The sequence below is a fragment of the Sarcophilus harrisii genome, chromosome 3 (genome assembly GCF_902635505.1).
Source record: "Sarcophilus harrisii chromosome 3, mSarHar1.11, whole genome shotgun sequence".
NCBI classification, from domain to species: Eukaryota; Metazoa; Chordata; class Mammalia; order Dasyuromorphia; family Dasyuridae; genus Sarcophilus; species Sarcophilus harrisii.
Window position 1 is genome coordinate 6,097,242 of NC_045428.1, and position 22,509 is coordinate 6,119,750.

The 22,509-nt window shown below is 41.3% G+C and overlaps 1 protein-coding gene and 1 long non-coding RNA gene across 2 annotated transcripts in view; one reads left to right on the forward strand and one right to left on the reverse strand.

The window, feature by feature from the left end:
* Positions 1-16,821, forward strand: TMEM207 (transmembrane protein 207). Its single transcript, XM_023501318.2, has 5 exons — positions 1-329; positions 3,826-3,863; positions 11,790-11,834; positions 11,969-12,111; positions 16,473-16,821. The coding sequence occupies exons 1-5, from the start codon at positions 219-221 to the stop codon at positions 16,607-16,609; spliced, it is 474 nt and encodes a 157-aa protein (XP_023357086.2). The 5' UTR covers positions 1-218; the 3' UTR covers positions 16,610-16,821.
* LOC116422173 overlaps positions 3,488-22,509 on the reverse strand; it is a 24,530-nt gene continuing 5,508 nt past the window's right edge. The window contains exons 2-3 of the long non-coding RNA XR_004232717.1: positions 10,863-12,167; positions 3,488-3,845 (exon numbers count right to left, since the gene is read on the reverse strand). This is a non-coding gene — a long non-coding RNA (uncharacterized LOC116422173). The remainder of the gene's footprint in view (positions 3,846-10,862; positions 12,168-22,509) is intronic.

Below are 22,509 nucleotides of genomic sequence, written 5' to 3' on the forward strand. Positions count from 1 at the left end.
GCACAGGGCCTGTGTCCACTTTGCCAAGGGCCTGACCTTTCTCTGAACATTCCTTGGGCTCCGGTGCCCACTGGAGTGTGTGCGGGCAGCCGGCATTCCTTCCCCAACCTTCTGACTTGCCAGTCACAAATGGAGATCATTAACACATGCCGTGCACAGAGTGTGATCCTGAGGGCACTGGCTGAGTGCTGAAGCCCGGGCAGACACGGCCGACCACCATGCAGCCCGCCCGCCCAGGACCCTTCTGGACCAGGACGTGGCCACCCACGGGGGCGAGTTTCACCTCGCTGCTCTCAAGGACTGGAGTCGTGGGCACGATGCTCTGCCAGGTAAAGTCCCTGGGAACAGGCTGAGGCCCCGCTGGTCTTGTTTATCTTCTCAGTAACTTCATTGGCAACAATTGGGGGGAAATAAAGTGGCCAATTAGTTGGGCATTTTTCCTTTCGCTGGGATGGGAACGAAACGTGAAATATGTTTCTATTAGATGCACATTACGTCTGTCCCTCCTCTTCTTTTCATTAAATCTGCTCCTTTAGAAGCAAAATTACATTCTCTGATTAAATGCTGGGACACTTTTTAAAAAAATCAATGTATTTTCAGGATAAGACTCTTAAATCTTAAAGTGTGATGCAAATAGGATGGGGAAGGAGAAAGAGACGGGGGCCTGTGTTCGAGTTCCACTTCTCCTGTCTGTGGGATTGCAAGAAATTCCCTTCGGTTCTCTGGACTTCAGTTTCCTGCTCTGTAAATTGGGAGGGAGGGATGGCTTTTGGATTCCCTTCCAGCGCTGGCTTGATGCGGCTCTTCTCTTGATTTGCACTTCAAAGAGGTAGAGTCATGGTTTGGAAATTCATAGACTTAGAACTAGAAGAAGTCCAAGCCTTTGTGGAGATGGCAGCGGAGGCTGAAGGGGAAAAGTGACCTTTGTCACGTGTGCCTCAGTTTCCTCATCTGGAAAATGAGAGAATTAGATTGGGATCCTCCCAGGAGCCTTGTGGCTCTAAAAGTAGAGTTCGGAAACGCGGATGCCGTCCCGGCCACACATGAAGTAGAGAGAGCTTTCTTCTGGGGCCACTCACCTACCCCTTAAGCAGTCAGCCCTTATGTGTCAGGCTCCAGGGATACAAAAGAAAAGAGAGACAGAGACAGAGAGACACAGTGAGAAATAGAGAGAGACAGAGACAGAGAGAAACACAAAGAGACATGCAAAAAGAGACAGACAGAGAGCAACACAAAGGGAGACACACACAAAGGGACAGACAGACAGAAACAGAGAGAAACAGACAGAGAGACAGAGAGCAACACAAAGAGAGAGAGACACACACAAAGGGAGAGACAGACAGAAACAGAGAAAAAGACATAGAGACACAGGCAAAGAGAAACAAATGGCGAGACAGAGACAGAAAGACACAGCAAGAAACAGAAAGACAAAGACAGAAAGAGAAGACAGAAATAGAGACAGACACAGAGAGAGTCACAGTGAGAAACAGAAAGACAGGGACAGAGAGAGACAGACAAACAGAGAGAAACAAAAAGAGACAGAGACAAAGAAAGACAGAGAAACACAAAGAGAGGCAGACAGGAAGAGTGAGGACAGAAAGAGACAGAGAGACAGAGACAAAGAGAGATGCAGAGAGGGAGAGAGGGAGAAAAAGGAGGAGTGAATAAGGAAGGAAGGAAAGAGGGAGAGAGGATGGAAAGAAGGAGGGAAAAGGGAAGAAATCATCTTGATAAATGTCTGAGCCTCCAGACCTAAGTATCTGAACCAAACCCCAGCTCAATGGGCTCAGTGCCAGTTGCCCACCAGGCCCACCCTCCCTGAGCCAGAGAAGGATCCGGAGGTTTGCTGTTTTCTGAATGGATGACCAGAGGCCCATCAATAATATAGCAACATGCTCTGGTCATCTCTGCAACACGTACCAGTGAGAGCAGAGCCACGAGACTCGGGTTCCTCCGGTCCAGCCTGCTCCCCAGTGATTAGTTCAGCCCCAAAATAAGCCCCCACAGACACCATTTGCAGGTTCATTTTCATCTCGATTAGTATGCAAACTGCCTTGCAATGGGTGAACACAATAGAAGGTAACTCATTTTCCCTGCTTATAAATTGTTCATTAGCGTGGCGTCCGATGGCTCGTTTGGTTCTCCATCTGGCCTTCCACAGGTCTGTGTTGCGTTTCTCTTGTAGACAGAGTAAATCTGAGATCAGAGAGGAGCCCACCGGGCCAGAGAGAGACCCCCTCAGGGGCTGGGTGCGGGGCCACTTCCACGTGACTCAGGAAACTGAGGTCTCGGCTCTAGTTTATGAGACTCATGGATTCCATGAGTTAGCTGTCCCTGGGGGCCTTTCTCTAGTAGAACCTCAGGTCAAGAAAAGACTCCCCCCAAAGGATGATGGCTCAACAAATTGGGCAACAGAGAAGGAGAACTGGTAGAGCCAGAAGGGCCACTAACAATTGCTACGGAAATGTCAAATCCGTGGTAGAGGTATAATAATGGCCATGACCTGGAGAACAGTCCCATTATCCAAGGCAGTCACTTGTGGAATGATGACCGTGGAACTGGGATGGGATTGGAGGAAAAGTGCCTCCCTCTGCACCCGGACCCCAAACGAGATTTTTGCAATATTAGGCAAAGCACTAGGTCACCGAGGCTCCTTGGGCTTTTGAAGACAGCGACTTTGGGGACTTCTGTCCTAGGAGACTTCTACAAAAGTGGATGCCATCCAACCTAAATTAGACTCGGAAATTCAGGTGTGATTTTATTCCATTTTATTTTATTTTCCTTCACCTCTCCAGGACATCTGAAGAACAGGGTGGAAAGGACCTAGCAGAAGGAAGGCTGCACAGACTTATTGTGGCCTTGGGAATTCCCTGGAGGCAGGTTTTTTATAGTCTGGGGAGCTTGATCCCAATGCTTCCTGCTTGTTGGGGAAGATGCCATTTGTCCAAGCTTTTGGACATAATGCAGTGAAAAGTGGGAAGAACTCCCCAAACTCGCAGTCAGGACCAGTCCTGGGTTAGTCAGTTGCCCGATACCTGTATGACCCTTCTCCCAAAGTCTCAATAGACTCCTCCATAAAAGGATGGCCTTAGACTGCAGGCTTCCTAAAGCTTGTTCCAATTCTAAATCTAGGTCAACTATGTGGCCCCCACCGTGCCAAGAGCTTTATAATCATTCTATTATTTGATCTTCACAACAACGCTATAAAGTGAATTATTATCTGTATTTTTTATTAAAGTATTTATTAAAGTAATATTATTATCTGCATTTTTTTAAATTGGTGTGACTTGCCCCAGTCACACAGCTAAGAAGGATTAAGTGTCTGAGTTCAGATTTGAACTTAGCTGCCCCTGCATTTTACTTTTGAGGAAACTGAGGCAGATAGAACTAAATAACAAATAATTCCTCAGGAATATCAACCTGTAAAACAGATGGAGAATAGTAACATGCCCCCCTCACCCTCATCCCCACCGACACCCCAGGCCCTGGATTTCCAACTCATATCCAAAGCAAAAAATGACCCAGAAGAAGAAAGACTTCCAAACCAGTCCCCAGACTGTACTTGGGGAAAAGGGGAAAATTGAGATTGAGTGGAAAATAGATATCCCTTCCTTATTCAGTACAAGGGAAAAAAAAATAAGTAGAAAATGTTCTTTTTTCACTAGAATTTCCCTTTTCTTTCAAAAGTGCTCTTCTCCTCCAGAGCTTTTAATTAAAAAACAAAGGAAGCTCAATAAGCCCATATTTGTCTCCAGGTACCATTTGGATGAAGAGGATTAGGCTGATAAGATGCTCAGTGTTTATTGTTATAAATCTCTGTTTCAGGCCTTGAGTCCAGACCCGACCTGTAAAGAAAATGAAGCGTAAGTAAATAGCAAGGGGGCTTTCGTTTGGTATTCAAAATGTCAAAGGATCAAAGGCATCTTTGGAGATTCGGAAAAATCCTGGATTAGTCAAAATCTAATAATAGAACCATGGGGGAAAAGCCTAATTAATGATTTAAGAATGCAAATAGGATCTTTTTTTGGGGGGAGGGCAAGCTAATGTGAGTAAAAGAGGAGCAAATAGAGTATGCGTGTCTATTCATGATGACAGGAGTTTGAGTCAAGTCCCAAGGACATTGTGTAAAAGGCGGAAATCCCAGACACCCAGAGAGGGAAGTCGAAATCAAAACACCCGAGCAACTCCCTTCAAACGAGCCGATTTCTGGCTTTGATTACTTGCTTACTTCATGGACATTGTGGTGGTGGGGAGTCTTGATTAGTTTAATAGTGACCTGATTTCTTCCTTCTTTTTTTTAAATCAACAGTGCATTCAGCCTTAAAACCTGGTCCCAACTGGGGAGTCGGGTGCCTGAGCTGGGCTGGGCAATGAACAACTGAACAGTTTACCAAGTGCGGCTCTCCTAGTTTCATGGAAACTTGCCGCAGCTTGTCCAACCCTGCACCGCCCCATAACAGGGAGGCCCTGGGCCAGGCTGCCTCTCTGAGACAGCTGAAATCAGGGCGATTAGAAGGCAAAATAAAGAGGGAACCTGGAGGACGAAAGAGAAGGCCCCACAGTAAACATGAGCCGAGGAATGGAAAACCACTGATTGGTTGGTAGCCATGTCCAGTTTAGATTAGGTAGGGGTTTCCAAGGGCATCTCTACACGTGGTCTGGTCCAGTTTTTGTATCTTGGACCCCTCTTGCAATCCATGGAACCTGTGGAGTCCCTCTCTGAACACTGGGATTTTTTTTAAGTGCATAAAAATGCATAGGATTACAAAGGAAACCAATTATATTGTGATATAATTGTTCAACTTTTAAAATATATTCATGAACTCGTGAAAAATAGTCCATTAAAACATTTGAGACTTTTAATAGATTAAGACAAATAAGCACAGAGGGGAATGGTTTCAAGACAGGGAAGGCTCCATTAAGGAGGAAGTTAATGAAAGTTGTCAGAATGGGGAGTTAATAAGGCAGCTTTGTCCACATTGTCCGTGGGCAATAGGAGGGATTCAGTTTTATTATTTAGACTCAGATTGACAGTAGAGGTCACCAAGCCCACTGCCTTTCTCTTACAGATAAGAAAACTGAGGCTCAGTGGGACCAGGTGAGCTTCGCCAAAGCATATAACTAGTTAGAAGCAGAGGTGCGATTTGAACTCAGACCAAAATTTTCCAAAACCAGTTCTTTTCCAATTGGCAATAGAGTCATCCACCTCGGAGATGCTCCATAACACTAGATTGACTGACTCTTGAGGTACAGTTTGGGATAAAAACTGAAAGGTGAAGAGATTCTCCAAATGCTAGAAGTCATTTTATATGAGTACTCTAATAAAAAAATGACTTACCTCCTCTTTAGGGAGACCAGTGAATCATTTGACATTTGTGAATACCCTGAAGATGAAATATACTGTGTTATTTTAATCATCATTTAAAAAGAGAAAGAAGGGCTGGAACACATTATTCTAGCCCTATATGAGTTGGGAAATAAAATAAAGAAGCTGTAGCTTGTCTAAGCCCAGAGTGTCACAAAGCAGCCAGGTCCATATCCCTGGATGCGGGATGGAATTGTGGGTAATCACATCCACTTAGTGTTTACCTGCTATCTACACATCACTGTGCTATGAGTCTGGGAGACAGAGCCATATGATAACAAACTCCTTCCTCCAGGCAGGGAACCTCACATGTCTCCTAGGATAGATAACTGATAGACAAAGAAAAATAAAGTTCTCAATATTTTGCCTGATTTGATTGGCTCACTTCGGTCGGTCTGTTTTATCCACGTAGACAAAGTGCAAGTGAGTCATATTCATATTTATAGTTATATTTAGTCAATAAGGTGGACAGGAAAACCAAGGGAAAACCAAGGACTAGCTTTGGGGAAACTAGTGAAACAGGATTTTTTTTTTCTCCTGTAGCCTTAATGCCCTCCCTCCTTTTTATATTTTCTTCCCATCCCCACCTTTAGTATCTGTCACTTCTAATATTCTCCTAGGGCTGATGGATAACTGGAATGGGCTGATGAGGGTTTAAGACACGAGGTCTTCTAGCATCATTTGTATTAGAAACTAGAAAAATCATATTAGCCCAAAATCTTAGAGTTGGCAGGCTCAGAGAGAGCCTTGTCCAACCGGAACCTGACACGCGTTCCTTTAACTCTCCCTAGCCCCAACAGGTGGCCAATAATCTGAATAGGGAGCCCTTAGAGAGAAAACTCCTTGCCACATCCAGAAAGCCTTATGGGCAGCTCTGTTCATTAAAGCCGCTTTCGGACATCCAGCCTGAATCAAGATCCTTGCAATTCCTGCCTGTTGCTCCCAGATTTACCTTTGGGGAGGGCGAAAGGCCAGATGTAGACCCTCTGCTTAAGCTCTCAATTAAATGAGATGACACTTGTACAGCACTTAGCATAGTGTCTGTCACTCACATGGTAGGGGCCAGATGAATGCTTTTCTCTTCCCTCTCTCTGAACCACCTCCAAATCTCAGATCCTTGAAGATGGCCATGGAGGAAGGAGTTTGTTGTTCTATGATGTCTCCAAGACTCATAGCACAGTATAGATTAGTTAGATTATTTTCTTCTCTAGACCAAACATCTTTAGTTCTTTCCATCATTGTTAATATAGCATCCCCTTAAGACCTTTCCCCTCCAAAAGCAACCTCTTCTGGATATTCTCAGCTTCTTAAGGTGCCGCAAACAATTGAAAGCAATACTCCCAACTTATCCTTACCATGGCACAGTAGAATATGGCTATCACCGGGATACAAGGCTCCCCTTAAACCTCCCTAAGAGGTTTAATATTAATTAATTAATTAATATTAATATTCTCTCCCTAAGAGAACATTAATTTCCCTGATCCGTGTTCAGTTTTCAGTCCACTAAAATTCCAGTCAATTTTCCAAACTCTAGCCTGGACATATTTCCTTGCTTTCTGTCTTGTACTAGGGACCTTGATTTTTTGGAACCCAAATGTCACATTTTTTATTGAATCTTATAAAAGGACATTGTTGTTGTTAGCTTCACTCCATTTCCAATTTGACAAAACTTTCATAACTATTGAATATGTCCTTCAGTGTGATAGCTGCCCTTCCCACCCCAATTTATATCATCTGTGAATTTGGCAAATCCACCATCTGTGCCATTGCTAATAAAAGTATAGATCTGTATTGCATTCTGCTATAGACTTCACTCTGTTTTGACTTTGAACAATCAGAGATGACTCTGTGAATTCAATCATTCACTCAAATCTATCTAAATGTTCCACTATCTAGCCTTATAATTCTCAGTCTTTGTGACTTTTTGGCCACAAAAATAACCAGGCAAAATAGAGTGTAAGACAAAATGCTGAATAAATGTCTACATTTTAATTTGCTCTGTCAAAATAGAAAAGGAAGTCATTCTGGTAGCATGCTTTTTGTGAGGTTTATGACAAGGCTCTGTGTTTTAGTGGACAGTAGGGAAGATCTGGACTTAAATCCAATTTCAGAAACTCACTATGTGGCCTTGGGGAAACCATTTGATGCCTCCCAATCTCAGTTTTCTCACTTGTAAATTGTAAGAACAATAGTATCGCTTGCCTCCCCAGGGTCATAGGGGATTCAGATGAAACAATGTGCAAAAAATTCCACATTAAAGGCAAATATTCTTTTTGGCACTAGATCTGTATCTAGATGCTCATTAACCATCAATGCCTTTAATAATGCATTTGGAAAAAATTCCAGGAATCAGTCAAGCTCACTGGGCTATAATTTGCAATCTCTCTCTCTCTCTCTCTCTCTCTCTCTCTCTCTCTCTCTCTCTCTTTCTCTCTCTCTTTCTCTCTCTCTATGTATATACATACATACATGCATATATATGTATATGAATTTCTCTGTCTCTCTCTGGCAAAACTTGCTTTTCCCCATTTCTTTACTACCTCTCGTGTAAGCATCTTTCAAAGCATGAATAATGAATAGAAAACTGGAAGCAGACTTAAGAAAACCTGAATTTAAATTTTGTTTCTGACATTGAGTATGATTGAGTATTGAGTATGATCCTACTCAATGAGGAGAAGAATGCTTTACAAAGCAGAATTGCCCAAATGAAAAGAGAAGCACAAAAACTTTATTGAAAAAGAAAAAAAAATACTTAAAAAGTACTTTTTAAATTTAATTTAATTTAATTCTACTTTAAAAAGTAGAATTGATTAAAAGAAAAGGGATGTACAAAAGCTCACAGAAGAAGATAATAATCTAAAAATTTGAATTGAGCAAATTGAAGCCAAGGATTTTGTGAGAAATCAAGAAACACTGAAAGAAAACCAAAGAATGGGAAAAAAAAGAAGACAATGTGAAATATGTCATTGGAAAACTACTGACCTGGAAAAAAGATCCAGGAGAAATAATTTTAAAATTACTGGATGATCTAAAAGTTGTGATTAAATTTAAAGAAAAAAGAAGCTAAATATCAGCTTTCAAGAAATTGTCAAAAAGTTGTCCTGATATTATAGATCCAGAGGATAAAATAGAAATTGAAAGAATCCACTGATGACCTCCTAAAAAGATCCCAAAATGAAAACTCCCAGGAAGATAAATTCCAGATCAAGGAGAAAATATTATAAGCATTCCAGAAAGAAACAATTCAAGTATTGTGGAGCCACGGCCAGGGTAACACAAGATTTAGCAGCTTCTACATTAAAGGATCTGAGGGCTTGGAATATGATATTCTAGAGGGCAAAGGAGCTAGAATTATAAACAAAAATCACCTACTCATCAAAACTCAGTATCATGCTTCAGGGGAAAATGGATATTTAATAAAATATAAAAATGTCAAGTATTTTTAATGAATAGAACAGAGCTGAATAAAAAAAAATTGACTTTCAAATACAAGACTCAAGAGAAGCCTAAAATAGTAAACAGGAAAGGGAAATTATAAGAGACTAAATAAGGTTAAACTTTACATGGGAAGATGATACTTGTAATTCATAAGAACTTTCTTATTATTAGGTCAGCTAGAAGGAGTATATGTAAATAGAGTGCAAAGGAATGAGTTGAATGTGAAAGAATGATATCTAAAACAGATAAACAAATAAAAACAAGGGGTAAACAAAGAATGCACTGGGGAAAAGAAAGGGAAAGATAGAATGGGGCAAATTATTTCACATAAAAAAGGCAAGAAGACACTTTTACAGGGGAGAGGAAGAGTTGGCACGAAAGTTGGTGTGAGTAATGGTTGAAAAGGGGAAATAACATACACACTTAATTGGGTGTAGAAATCTATCTTGCCCTACATGAAAGTAGGAGAGGAAAAGGTTAAGAAAAATGGAGTTGGGGCTGATAGGAGGAAGGGTAGATTGGGAGAGAAGGAAAATACTTTTGAGGAGAGAGGGTAAAAGGAGAGAGAATAAATGGGAGGTAATATAGCTAGCAATGGTGATTATGAAGAAAGTTTCTTCGATAAAAGTCTCATTTTTTAAACATGTAGAGAACAGAATCAAATTTATGAAAAATAAAAGCTATTCCTCAATTGATACATGATCAAAAGATAGGAAGTAATCCAAGCTAGTTATGGCCATATGAAAAATGTTCTAATTCACTATTGATTGGGGAAATTCAAATTAAAACAATTTGGAGGTACTACCTTATACTTAGATTAGGTAATAGGATAAAAAAGATAATGAAAAATATTGGAGGGGGTGTGAAGGGAAAAAATGAGGCATTAATGAACTGTTGGCGGGATTGGGAACTGATTCAACCATTCTGTAAAGCAACTTGGAACTATGCCCCGAAGATTATAAAATCATACATATCCTTTGATCTAGTATTAGCACTATTAGGTTTGTATCCCACAAAAGAATAAAAACAAAAAGGAAAAGGATTTATATGCATAAAATATTCATAACATCTTTTCTGTGGGCAAATAATTGGAAATTGAGGGGATTTCCATCAATTGAGGAATGGCTGAAAAAATTGTGATATATGGTTATGATGAAATGCTAATTGTGCTATAAGAAATGATGAGCAGGATGTTTTCAGAGAAACATGAAAAGATTTCTATAAGTTGATATGAAATGGAAGGTACTGGATAGAAAGTAACAGCAGTATTGTAAGATGACCAGATATAAATGACTACTCATCTCAGCGATATAACAATCTAGGACATCTCTGAAGGACTTGAGAAATGCTAACCATACTCAGAGAAAGAACTGATGATGTTTGAATAGAGATTGAAGCATACTTTTTTCCTACTTTTTTTTTATTCTTTTGTCTGGTTTCTTTCACAAGTTGATTATTATGGAAATGTTTTTCATGACTACACATGTTTAATCTCTATGACATTTCTTGCCTTCTTAGGGAGGTAGGGTAGGGAGGATGGAAGGAAATCTGGAACTCAAAGTTTTAATTGCTTTTACATATAACTGGGGGAAAATAAAATACTAAATAATTAAAGTATAAAAAATAACATAAAGAAATCCTTTAAGACTCAAAGGATTATAACTGTAATTGTAGATTAACAGGCCATTTAAGTTTTTGAGCAGACCTACATAGTGGTTCCTTCAAGTATAAACTACAAGTAGAGAGATCACTGATCACTTCCAAAGCAGGCCCTAAGTATTCTGTACCTGAACCAGTTGCCAAATCCTGTCACTTCTGTTTTTGCAACATGTCTCTTAATGTCTTCTTCTCTAGACTCAACCACCACCATCATGAAACTCTCAGCGCATCATGACTGTTTCATTGCATGTCTTCTAGTCATCTACCTACCTCACTTTGGATCTGCCCACTCAATTCATCTTTTATCCAATAGGTGAAGGGATTTCCCACCTCTGATTTTCAGGTCATATCACATAAAAGCATTTTAAAAATTATTGTTGTTTCAGCAAGTCCCACTTACCTGCACAATTAAATATCATCTCCTCCATTGGGCATTTATAACATTTCACAATCGGTTCTCTCCTTGCCTTTTTCAGTTTTCTTGCACATTACTGTCCTTCCTAGACTCTTTGATTCAGCCATACTGGCTTATTTATTCTTCTGCTCTGGATAACACTTAATCTCTCTTTTCCAAGGATTTGCCCTGGTTATTCCTTCCACTTGAATAACTATCCTTCCTCAACTCTATTTCTTTGAATCCTTGGGTTTCTTCAAGACTCATTTCAAACATCATTTTCTAAAGGAAACCTGTTCTGATTTCTCTCTCCCCTTTCTCTCTTCCTCCCCACCTCTGCCCCAGCAACCTTTCAGGTGTCTTGGATTTCTTCTGTATAAAAGTAGATATTTCTATTGTCTCCTTATTTTGAATATAAGTTCCTTGAGCACAAGAATTTTTCATCTCTGAGTATGTAATTGGAAGCAGTTACTGTTGGGGGACAGAAGGTCTAGGGCTGGTGGAGAAAGGCACATTTAATAAATATCTTGTGAAGAAAGCAAGGGACAGAAAGAGGAGTGAGTGGGAAGTTAGAGCAGCTGGCTCCAATCCTGCTTTTCCCACTTACCCTGTGTCTCCTTGGACAAAATGTGGTCACCTGCCTGATGGAATACCACAGCTCTTCATTTGTAGAATGAGGCTTTGGAGGACTTTTCCCAGTTCTTCTTCCAGCCAGGATCTCCTGAAACTCTGGCTCTGCCAGTTATTGTCTAGGTGACCTGGCAAGGTATTTCACCACTCTGTGCCTCAGTTGCTCATTTGTAAAATGTAGGGTTAAGATATTTGGCTCCTAAGAGCTTTGTAGCTCTAAAGCCCAGGGATGGCACCACTGGGTGTTTGTTCCTAGATGCTGCTGCCAGTCTCAGAGTCTGACCTCTGTCCTTGCTTTAACAGGTGTGAGAGCCACGATGACCAACCCCTCAGTGACTGGTACATCTGGTAAGGACACTCTCTGGTCAGTTTTAGAAGCCTTTGATGATGAGGGGAACTGGAGGAACGTCATTTTAAACAGATTTTTCATGGAGTCTCAACTGCTCTCTCCTCATACCCTCCTGTGCTTTCTTTGGCTTCAGGTGCCTCATGCTGCTCCTTCTTATCATCTTCATCTGCTGCTCCGTCCTGATCTGCCTCCGGTGTTGGCTGAAAAGGTCCCATCTCTGTTCCCCTGGACGCACTGTGGCAGTGTTTTCAGTCAATGACGTCGACTTCATTTCAGGTTTTTTCTTTTTTATCTGATCCCTGGTGGAGCATTGGGAGAAGTAAGGTGATTACCTATGAGTAGATGGAACAAGACATTGATCCTAAAGAATTATCAGAAGGAGAGATACTCGGAGATAAAAAAAAGTCCAGAATTCCCCCCATCATTGACTACTTTTCATTGTCTAGCCCTTTAGAGATTATTGAGTTTCATCCTTCACAAGATGAGGAAACTAAGACCCTGCAAAGTAAAACAATTTACTTATGACTCTCCCCTTAGTATCCGGGTACTAAAGTAATGGCTGAGGAGATTCTCAGTCAGGGTCTCCTGAATTCCCAATCCAACACTCTTTCAGTCTTTGCCACTAGATCTATTTACCAAAGACCACACAAAAATCAATTTAGGCACCATTTTCAAATGCTTAATGTTCTGGAAACCAACCAGGAATGAGAGGTCTGGCATGGCATTTCAATTCATTTCACTAAAGATAATTAACTGCCTGCTCTGATAAAAACACGGTGTAAAGCACCATAGGGACAAAGATGAATAGGGGTTGCTTTTGTCCTCTCAAGGTGCTGAGAATCCTGCAAGGGAACAGCTAACACGGGGAAGAATAGGGAAACGACATCAGGAAAATCTAGATCAAGCCTTGTGAGAATGCGAGATGACTGGAAGTGGGGGCTAAGGTGGAAGATCAGGGCTGAGCTGGACTTTGAATGGAGGAAAAGGGTTCAGCAGGTGAAAATCGAGAAGGAAAAGGTTCCTTCCAGGCAGAGGGGAGAAGGTGGGAGTTAAAAATCAAAAGGTAGGAAAGGCGGGGATGTTGATGGAGCAGCCGGTATTCAACTGGGTCAGGATGAAAATGGGGAATTATATAGGAAAACCAGAGTCCGATGGGATAAGTCCCCAGATCTCAGGATCAGTAGAATATAATTTCTTCCATAGTCATTCAGGGGCCAGAGAATGTTGGAGTTAGGTAGTCATGGGAGCAGATCCATACATCAGGAAGATTGTTCAGGAGGTTTTGCAAAGAATCAATTTGAGAGGGAAGACTCTAAAGGTGGGAGGGGTCATAGATCACAGGCAGATGGACCATAGATTTAGAACTTGCTAACTACATCATCCAATACCCTGATTTCAAAGACAAAAACTAGCTGAGGGCTTCTTGGGATGTTCTAGGAGTCATGCTAAATTACCAATTGTGATTTCAGTGGGAATAGAAATTAAGGTGTAAGAGAAATAGCTGAAGTAGAATTAATTGAACTAAGGATGAAAGCTGAATTACAAAACTTTCCAGAGAGAGAAATAAGAATCGGGATAGTCTCAAGTTCATAACTGAAAGAAATAGGTGCTGAACCTGGAGAGGAAAAAACTGGGGGTGAGGAGGAGTCATCTGGAGGAAGGATGTGATGCTTTCTCCAAGTGACAAAACCACTGATTTTGTGATGTAGGGAAGTACCCTCATTTATTCCTTATCTGGAGATTTGAGTAATACAAAAAAACAAACAAACAAAAAGGAAACAGCTCTAAACAAGATCCATATAAGCCAAAAATAAGAAATGGGAAAACCTAAGTTGGATTCTGGGGATGGGATGACCAGAAGAAGATCCTTCTTCATAGACCCTTTCCCACATTGTATTTTGCAAGAAAAATCAAGTGCTTCATTAGAAGACTTTTGAAACAGGTGGACAAAGGTACCAGTAGCTTCAGTGAGAACAGAATTAATATGCGAGCTGCAATTCTTGTTTTCTGGGTTTTTTTTTAAATTTTACTGGATTGTTTTTTTGTTTTGTTACTTTGGTTTCCTTGTAAATTTAAGTATAGATACTAAATTCATGTGAAGAAGAGAACAATAAAGTATGTTCACAACAGAGAACAATTATCCTAGTCTGATTGCCAGGGGAATATCATCAATAGTAATGGATGAAGACAAAAAGCTCCAGGCAGTTTGGACCAACTGCTCCTACCCAGATGACTAATTCTGTCAGCATTGACTCTCTATCGAACATACCTGGGGCCATTTGGAAGGACAACAAAGGAACTTCAGCAGAAGTTCAAAGTAAATTATTCACAGAAGTGCAGGGCCAAAGAATCATGTCCATCTTGGCTCTCGGTATTAGCCAGTAATGAGACAGTCGTGGCAACATTCCCAGATCCAAACTCGGAGGACACAGGATCAAATCCCAACTCTGTAACTTTTGACCTATGGGGTCTTAGGCAAGTCAGTTTCCTTCTCTGTTTTCTCTGAAAAGTGAAAGGTGGGAAGGGATCCCAGAAAAGGGCTCAGCAGCTCTCACACCAGAGGAACTAGTCTTCCCTGAACACATTCTATGCCCTTGAAGGAAAAGAACGTGAATGACAATGATGTCCCCAAAAAAGGCATATGGCAAGAAGAGAAAGAAGCTCAGAGGGAAATGGAGAAACGCAGAAAAGCTTTGAAACTAACATGATGAATTTATTAAATATGGAATTAAAGCAAGTTGTCCATAATAGTTGGAAAATACTTTTAAAATGCTCACTATATGTCAATCATTGGATCCAAGAGATAAAACCAGTGTCACAGATTTTCAGGTCGAAGTAGCAATCGATACCTAGTTCAAAATAACATGTCATAAATTCACAATGTTTTGCCTAAAGGAAGGTTTATTTAGGAGAAGAGTTTACAGGCAAAAATAAAAGGTAAAATGGAGACCAGGAATGGCAAATATGAAACAGAGCTGGGAGAGCTTAACAGTAGGAAGGAAAAAGACAAGTCCCCCTGAGGAGCTCACAATTAACCAGGAGAAAGGAAGTACTCCATGAGGTAGGAGAAAGCCATTGACTCACAGGTTAGACTAACTGGAGGTAGCTAGAGTAAGGACCAAGTGCTATTAAAGAGAAGGCACCATGAGGGAGAGAAAGAGAATACCTCAGAGTGGACTTAGTCCTGAAGAGAACTTAGCAAAGGTCTTCATCATAACCAGACTTTTTAGAGGGGGAGTTTCTCCAGCACAAAGGCAAGAAATCAGGAGGGAGGGTCAGCGAGCTGGCTGAAATGTACTTGGCAACCCCGATTCCAACCTTGTCTAAAGATGGAGATAGTCTGGGAAAGCAAACTTCCTTTTTTCATGCAATTATGACAGAGCTGTTTTAACCTAGGGTAATAAGACTAAGAAAGCTAAATTCCCATCAAGGTTCTCTCAAAAGCTATTGTGAATATCTTTAAAGATGTTAACTAGATTAGGCAGAGGATGGATGAATTAACAAGACTCTGACTTCAGATTATTGTATATGAAGAGGATTTGGGGTTCTTTCCAACAGGGTAAGAGAGTAAGTCACATCATTTCCCCATTCTTTGATCTGCAAAAGATATCTTTCAAAAAAAAAAAAAAAAACGAAAGGGGGTTCTTGAGAGCAAGTCCCATTAATAGACAACTTCATTTTTCTCAGCATAGTATTTGGGGCATAGTATGTGCTTAATAGATGCTTGTTGATTTTTCTGTCATTTATCTATCTATCTATTAGTTATTTATGGAAATGCTTATTTTTTGGTGATTTTTCAACTTCAGAATAACAAAGCAAAAGTACTTTGTAAACATTAAAGCATTATATAACTGCTGGTTTCAGAACAAAGCAAAAGTTTATAAAATATTACCATCATGGAAATAAGAGTAGAGCCTCCCGAAGAAGACACTTTGAAGTCGGCAAAACTTCTTTGGTTGCATCATTTCCAGTGCATTTTTCCAAAAATAATTTCTTTCTTACCATCTAATTGGGAGAAAAGAATTCTAATGGAAAACAATGATAATGAGATCTTGATCTCATTTTGCTCCTCACCTCCCAATATAGTTGAACTTGATTCTGAAACTCGATACATTCAAAATAGAATTCAACTTAGCCTTTGGGTTACATTTTAAAATCAGAAAGGGCTTGAAACTCATCAATCCTTTCCATTATAATTAACGATTGAATAACAAATTAAGAAAAGACCAAGGAAAAGAACCCAAGGTTATCTATCTTAGATTGAACCTCTGTCTCCCATAATGGAGTCATTTGTAGAAGTACCTTGGCTTCCCATCAAGCTGGGATGTTATAGATGTCAAAGGTGATGTGATCTCTAGTTTGGGATGTTCAATTGTAATTGTTTCCTGAATTCCAATCACCCACAATTTCATTCATTCAAATTGAGAAAGTGAAATTCCGGGAACTAAATTATCCAGCTAAGTGTAGAGTATTGTGTGTGTGTGTGTGTGTGTGTGTGTGTGTGTGTGTGTTTAATATTTTTGTGCTCAACTCTTATTCCTCCACTAGTCCAAAAATGTAGATTTCAATGGGTAGATAATTCAATTATATTCTATAATGATTAGAAGGGTCATTCCTCTCTATCCTTGCTCTTCCAGGAAGAGAAGCGGTCACAGGTCCAGCAGCAAGAGTTGACCTGCATTCTCCACACCCTGAGCTGTATCCTGTATCCCATCCTGTCCCTTTGGGCCCCCCACCTTCGTATGAAGATTCCCAGAAGACAAGCAGATTGTAATCCATAGTTTCTTCTATAAAGACCAAAAGTCATTATCCCTCTCCCCCCCCCCCCGCCCCCAATCACCTGCCCATTGAAAGACCCATGTTTCATTTTTCTGCCTTTTTAGAACAGACTTCAAGAAGGGCTGAGATCATGGACAACTGTCTTATTTTCAAAGTGATTCTACATATGACATGATCCAAAGGATGAAAATTAAAAAAAAAAAAAAAGCTCAGTTCCTAGAAATGTGCTAATCCCAAAGTAAGACTAGTCTTGCCCTTAGTTCTATCAGGGGAAAGATCATCTGCATAGATTAGTAGAGACAAAATGGAGGGCATCTAGTACCCTTTGAATTGAGCTTTGAAGGAAATCTCAGATTTCAAGAAGAGGTAGGAGAAACTGCCTGTACAAGAGAGATGGAAGTGTTATTTATGGGAAAAAATGGGGGAAATGCTAATTTAATTGTATCCAAGAGAGTAATTGTATAATAAGGCTGGCAAAGCAAGCTGGAGTCAAGAATGGGAAGCAGGGCAGAGAGGGTGACTCTTAGTTCAGAAATTGGACAGATTTGTCCCATGAGGGTGTAGTTGTCTGAAAAGCAAACCCAAACCAACACGAAGCATTCAAGTTATTTTTATAAATTGGAGCCTATCAAAAATAAAGTTTCTTCATATAAGAAACTCAGAAAAGAGGGTTTGTTTCTCTTCTTTTGGCTTTGAGCAAATGTAGTCCATTTATTGAGCAAGAGACAATTTATCTGAGAGCCGGAACAGCCTGAGAAGAGTTCCTTCCTACAGGCACATCTGGGACGAGAGGAATTATTGACCAGTGAACATTGGCTGTCAGCAGCAATGGGAGCTGAGAGGACGCGATTTGTTTGTGTCCTGTTTGGAGACTTCTATGAAAGCGGGCTCTGAAAGAGTGTTTCTCTCCCTCCCTTTTTTCTCCCTGCTAGGGTTTCTCTAGAGATCCTTCCTTGGAAAACAGCCTGGGGTGAGCGTGAGCTGCAGGAGGCTCTCCTTGACTAAAACTTTTGCTCCATGCTCTCTCTCTGTGACAGAGAAAATGCTCTGCCCCTCAGACAGAAAGATGAAACATTAGGGGTTTAGCATTGCGGATGTCTTAAGTCCTTGGAAGACAGACTATAACAAAGTCCCCAAATTATCCCCCTGGATTGCTTAATTAAATCTTTGGGAAGCTCAGATCATGTTTGGTTGTATTTGCCTTTTGGTTAATTTTTATTTCTCGAACTGATTTTTTCCCCTTCTCTTTCAGCCTTAATTTCATCTATAAGTCTCTGATGTTCCAAGTCCTGGGAAGGTTCCCCAACTTTGTAAGGGAGCTGAAAACATTAGAGAGAAGCCTTTTAATTGGGAGTCCTAAGATCTGAATTTGATTTCTTGGTTTGCATTGAGCTTGTTGGGCCATCTTGGGCAAATCACTAAGTCTCAGTACTCCTTAGATGAAAATGGGAGGATTTGTTAAATGATGGGCCAGCCAGACCCCCTCCAGCTAATCCTCCCGACCCCTGATTTTCTCACAGAGGGAGACCTGTCATTTCTTTCTGTCATCTCCATGTAAGAAGTAGCTATTACTATATATACCCAGCAGAGGGCGAGGAGGCTCACAGAGCACTCAGATTCTGACTCAGAAATTGGCCAATTGAAATAAAGACATCCACATATCCAAGGAGGACCAGTTCTCTAGCTCTGGGCCAGTTTGTATTAGGATAAAATCAGCAGCTCATTGATTGAGAGCTGGTAGAATCCTTAAAGGTGATTGGTTCCAAGAAGGGAGGAATTCAGATCAATCAATCAACAGCCATTGATGGAAAGTGCCTCCTCTGTGGCTAGATCCTAGGGATACAATTGCAAAAGTGAAACCTCAAGGAGCCCACTTTCTCCTAGGCTGATACATGTTCTCACCCCAGAAGATTCAGGATATTGCAAAGTGCTAATGCAGAATGATTTGGTCCAAGTTGGGGATGGGGTAAAAACGAATAACTTTGGGGAATCACAAAAAGCAGCATGCTGTAGTGGACCAAGTTCTGGGCTTGGAGATGGGAAGGCTTGGGTCCAAAGCCCATCCCAGATACCAGATGTGCAACCAGAGGCAGCAAGTCAACTCTCTGAGCTTCGGTCTCCCTATCTGCAAAATAAAGGATTCTCTAAGCTCTTCAGTCCTTTCCAACTCTAAAATCCAGGAGCCAACACTGGAGCTCAGCCCTGAAGAGAGCTGGGGCCTTTGACAAGGGGGAGGGATGAGATAGAGTATGTCCAACATGGGGGATGGTCTGCATAAAATCATGGAAGTCCAAGGTGGAATATCGACTCAATCAGTTCATGTCTTAGACCCAGAGTCCTGATCAGGAAATGGATGGGGAAGATACTTCTATTCTCTGGTCTTAGACCCAGAGTCCTGATCAGGAAAGGGATGGGGAAGATACTTCTATTCTCTGGTCTTAGACCCAAAATCCTGAGAAGGAAAGGGATGGTTGGAAGATGCTTCTTCTATTCTCTGGTCCACAAGGGTGTTGTAAGGGAAGTGCTAGAGATGGGAGTTATTATTATCAATATCCTCCTCCTTCTTATCAGCAGCAGCCTGAGTCACCAAGGGAATTGACTCTCAGATTTGGAAGATTTGAATCAGCCTCCTACTCACTGGTGTGAGGAGTCAGTGTTCTAGCTGCCTTTCTGTGCCGAGCTTGGAGTCAGAAGTAACTTGGGCTCCAATTATCACCCTTCCCCCAAATTTACTAGCTGTGGGACCATAGGCAAATCAGTTAAACTCAGCAAGCTTGGTTTACTCATCCATAATGCATGGCAACCCTGGGAAAGTGGATAGTGCCGTATCTGTGTCAGGGACGATTGTCACTAATCCCATTGCCCTCATGGCCATTCTCTTCCAGGACCACCAAATGAAGCTTTTCTTGCTATTTCTGCATTATTTTTCCTCACGTACCAAATTCTTTTCAGGTCTTCTGTCCTCCAGCCTAATGTTTTCTGTCAGGATCCGAACATCTGAGAAAGGACAATTTTATTATTCAGCTCCTTCCATGAAATGGAAATCGCCCTGAGCGTGGCTCAGTAAGTGGAATTCCCTGAAATAAAATTCACCCCGCACATGGCATTTTACTTGAAATGTGGGTTGTCGCAGGAGGCCATGGGAGAAAAGGAGACAAGGACAATGGTCTGCCCGGAGAGCCGCTCTCTGGATGGGCACAAGCTAAGGCACGAGCCTCCATGGGGAAGAGTTGGCTATAAAGGGAGAAACACAAAAGCGGAGCTTTTCAGCAGCAGCCTTTCACACATTGCTCCCTTTGGGTTTGTAAATCAATGACTTTATGGGGAAAATCCTAGGCAATGGCCATCTTTTTCCATTCCAAAATTAAGTTCAATTCATCTCTAAGCTTCAATCCACACTGGGGTCCTTGGGCAACGAAGGAAGCCCAAACAGTCCAGACTGGCAACGCAAAGCAGCCGTTCTTGCCGAGTGCAGTGGTTGGGTGTTTAGGAAATGAGTTTCTCTGGTCAGTCTGAAACATACACACAGAAGCAGGATTTCCAAAAATCCCCAGTTTATTATCACTAGAAAACAGCTGAAGAGGGGAGACCCCAAAGGAGTGACATTCTCCACCTCAACAAATCCCCCTGATTCATTAGCACCCGTCAATCGTCCTGTTTGTTTTCTATAAATGTCTCCACCTTCATTTCCTGACCATTGGAAAAATATCCTCTCGCTTTTATTCCCTGGAGCTGGCCCGCTCCAATTTTTTCCATACGCTGAATGGAGCAGACACCACTGCAATCACTGCCCCCTGTGTCTCTTATTTGCCCAGACATAAGCCGGGGTTTATGTCAGGATGCTCGGAGGCAGTGATGCTTAATATTCAAGGCCTGCATTTGGAGGTTGTGCACTTGCCCATAGCACCCATCGCGAGATGTAGAAAGGGAGACAAAGGCAAGGGCTGAGTGACACTGAAAGTAATAGATTATTTGCTTGGTGCTCTATGGGCTAAGTGACTTGGAAAGTGTATGGTGGAACCCAGCAGGGGTTTGGCCGGCAAACTCTGTGAAAGCCAGCTGCCTCAATAGCACGGATATCACATTTTATTACTGTTAAAACCCTGATACCAGCTGAGTCTGTGCCTAGGGGAACGGGTATTTTGATGGCTTTTGCCATGATTGAGGCTGATCTGTTTCAAACCAATAGCAATATTTCTTCTTTTAATTTCTGTATTTTTATATGCATGTAGATATGTATGCATATATTCTTTTACTCATTTCTTTATTTGTTTTTTTTTCTTCTTGTGGATTCTGTGCTTGACCTGGGTAATGGGCAGAATTGATCAAGCATTTTCTATCGAGAATCCAGTTCACTTATTTTTTTTTTTTTACACTGGCTTCAAGAGATGTCAATGAAAACTTTCATCAGAAACATTAATTGGGGTTTGCGTAGTGATTCACAAAAGATTGTTAAGAATTTTTTTTTTCAAAAGAATCAGAAGGGCAGCTAGGTGGTGCAGTGGATAGAGCACCAGTCCTGAAGTCAGGAAGACCTGAGTTCAAATTTGACCTGAGACACTTAACACTTCCTAGCTGCTTGACCCTGGGTGGGTCACTTAACTCCAATTGTCTCAGGGAAAAAAAGAATCAGAAGATCCAGGTTTCTGGGGTCCCAATTCTGCAACTTACCACTCTGTGACTCTGAGAAAATTAACCCATTTCTCTGGGCCCCATTCCTCTCTTGAGCTAATTCCATCATCTTGTAGATGATCTTTTAGTGTTGACTCTAAAAGTTTCTGAATCAGAAAGTTATTTTCAGAGGGAGAGAAAAAATTGCCCAATGATGATTATTTATTGGCTTAAAGGCAACAGCAGATACTGTCAGGAGCAGTATGTGTAGACCAAGAAAAGCTATCACAGAAAAATAAAAGAATAGATTTGACTGAAAATTGAAGATAAGCTTTCTATTCTGAATCAAGATTTCCAAAAATTATTCACTGATTCACATTTGATCCTGACACTCTCTCTTCCCTTAGCCACATCAGACATTGCCTATAGGACAGAGTATGGGCTCACAGCCTCCTAGACTCATTGTTGACTCTGAGCCTTTCTGGAGCCATGGCAAATGGTTTGGGGATTCATCAAATCTCCATGAATCCCCCATTATGTGCCCAGCATCATGGCAGGACTTTGGATTCAAGGACAAAACTGAAAGCTCCTAACGTCATAGCATAAAAGTACGTGTAGAAATAAATAAAAAATACATGTAGAGATAAATAAAAAGTACATGTGGAGAGCTTCCCACTGAGGGAAGGCCTGAGCACTGCTCAGAAGGAAGTGAGGGATTCCAACAAATGAAGTACCTCTGATAGAGGGAGCTGGATGCTATATGGGCAACTGGGTGACACTGGCCAGGGCATGAAGATGGATATAATAAGGCCACAAATGTGGGTGAGGAATATGGCAGAAGGCTTAACTACCAGACCGAAGATTTTATATTTTATCCTTAGGACAATAGAGAGCTCCCAAAAGGATCTGACTCAGGGGTTGGGACAGCTAGGGACCCACAGGCTTGTTGTGTGAACTTTAATGTGGAACCATTATTGTCTTGACTGAGTCAGGTTCATCACCAAAAGGTTCACCCATAAACGATGATTTTTTTGGGGGGAGGGAATGAAAACTGACCTCCGTTTTTGCATGTATAGAAAGAAGGGGAGTATCAGCATGCTGGGGCTGCTGCGATCTGAAAGTACTTTAAGAAGATCCCTGGATGCCGGAGTTAAAGGAACCTTAGAGGAGAAATCTTGAATAACACATCCCATAAGCCTGCATTTTACACGGCTGACTTTGCTGGGGATTCGAAAATAACATCCGTTAAATGACACCCCTGAAATGTAACTGCATATGGTCAGA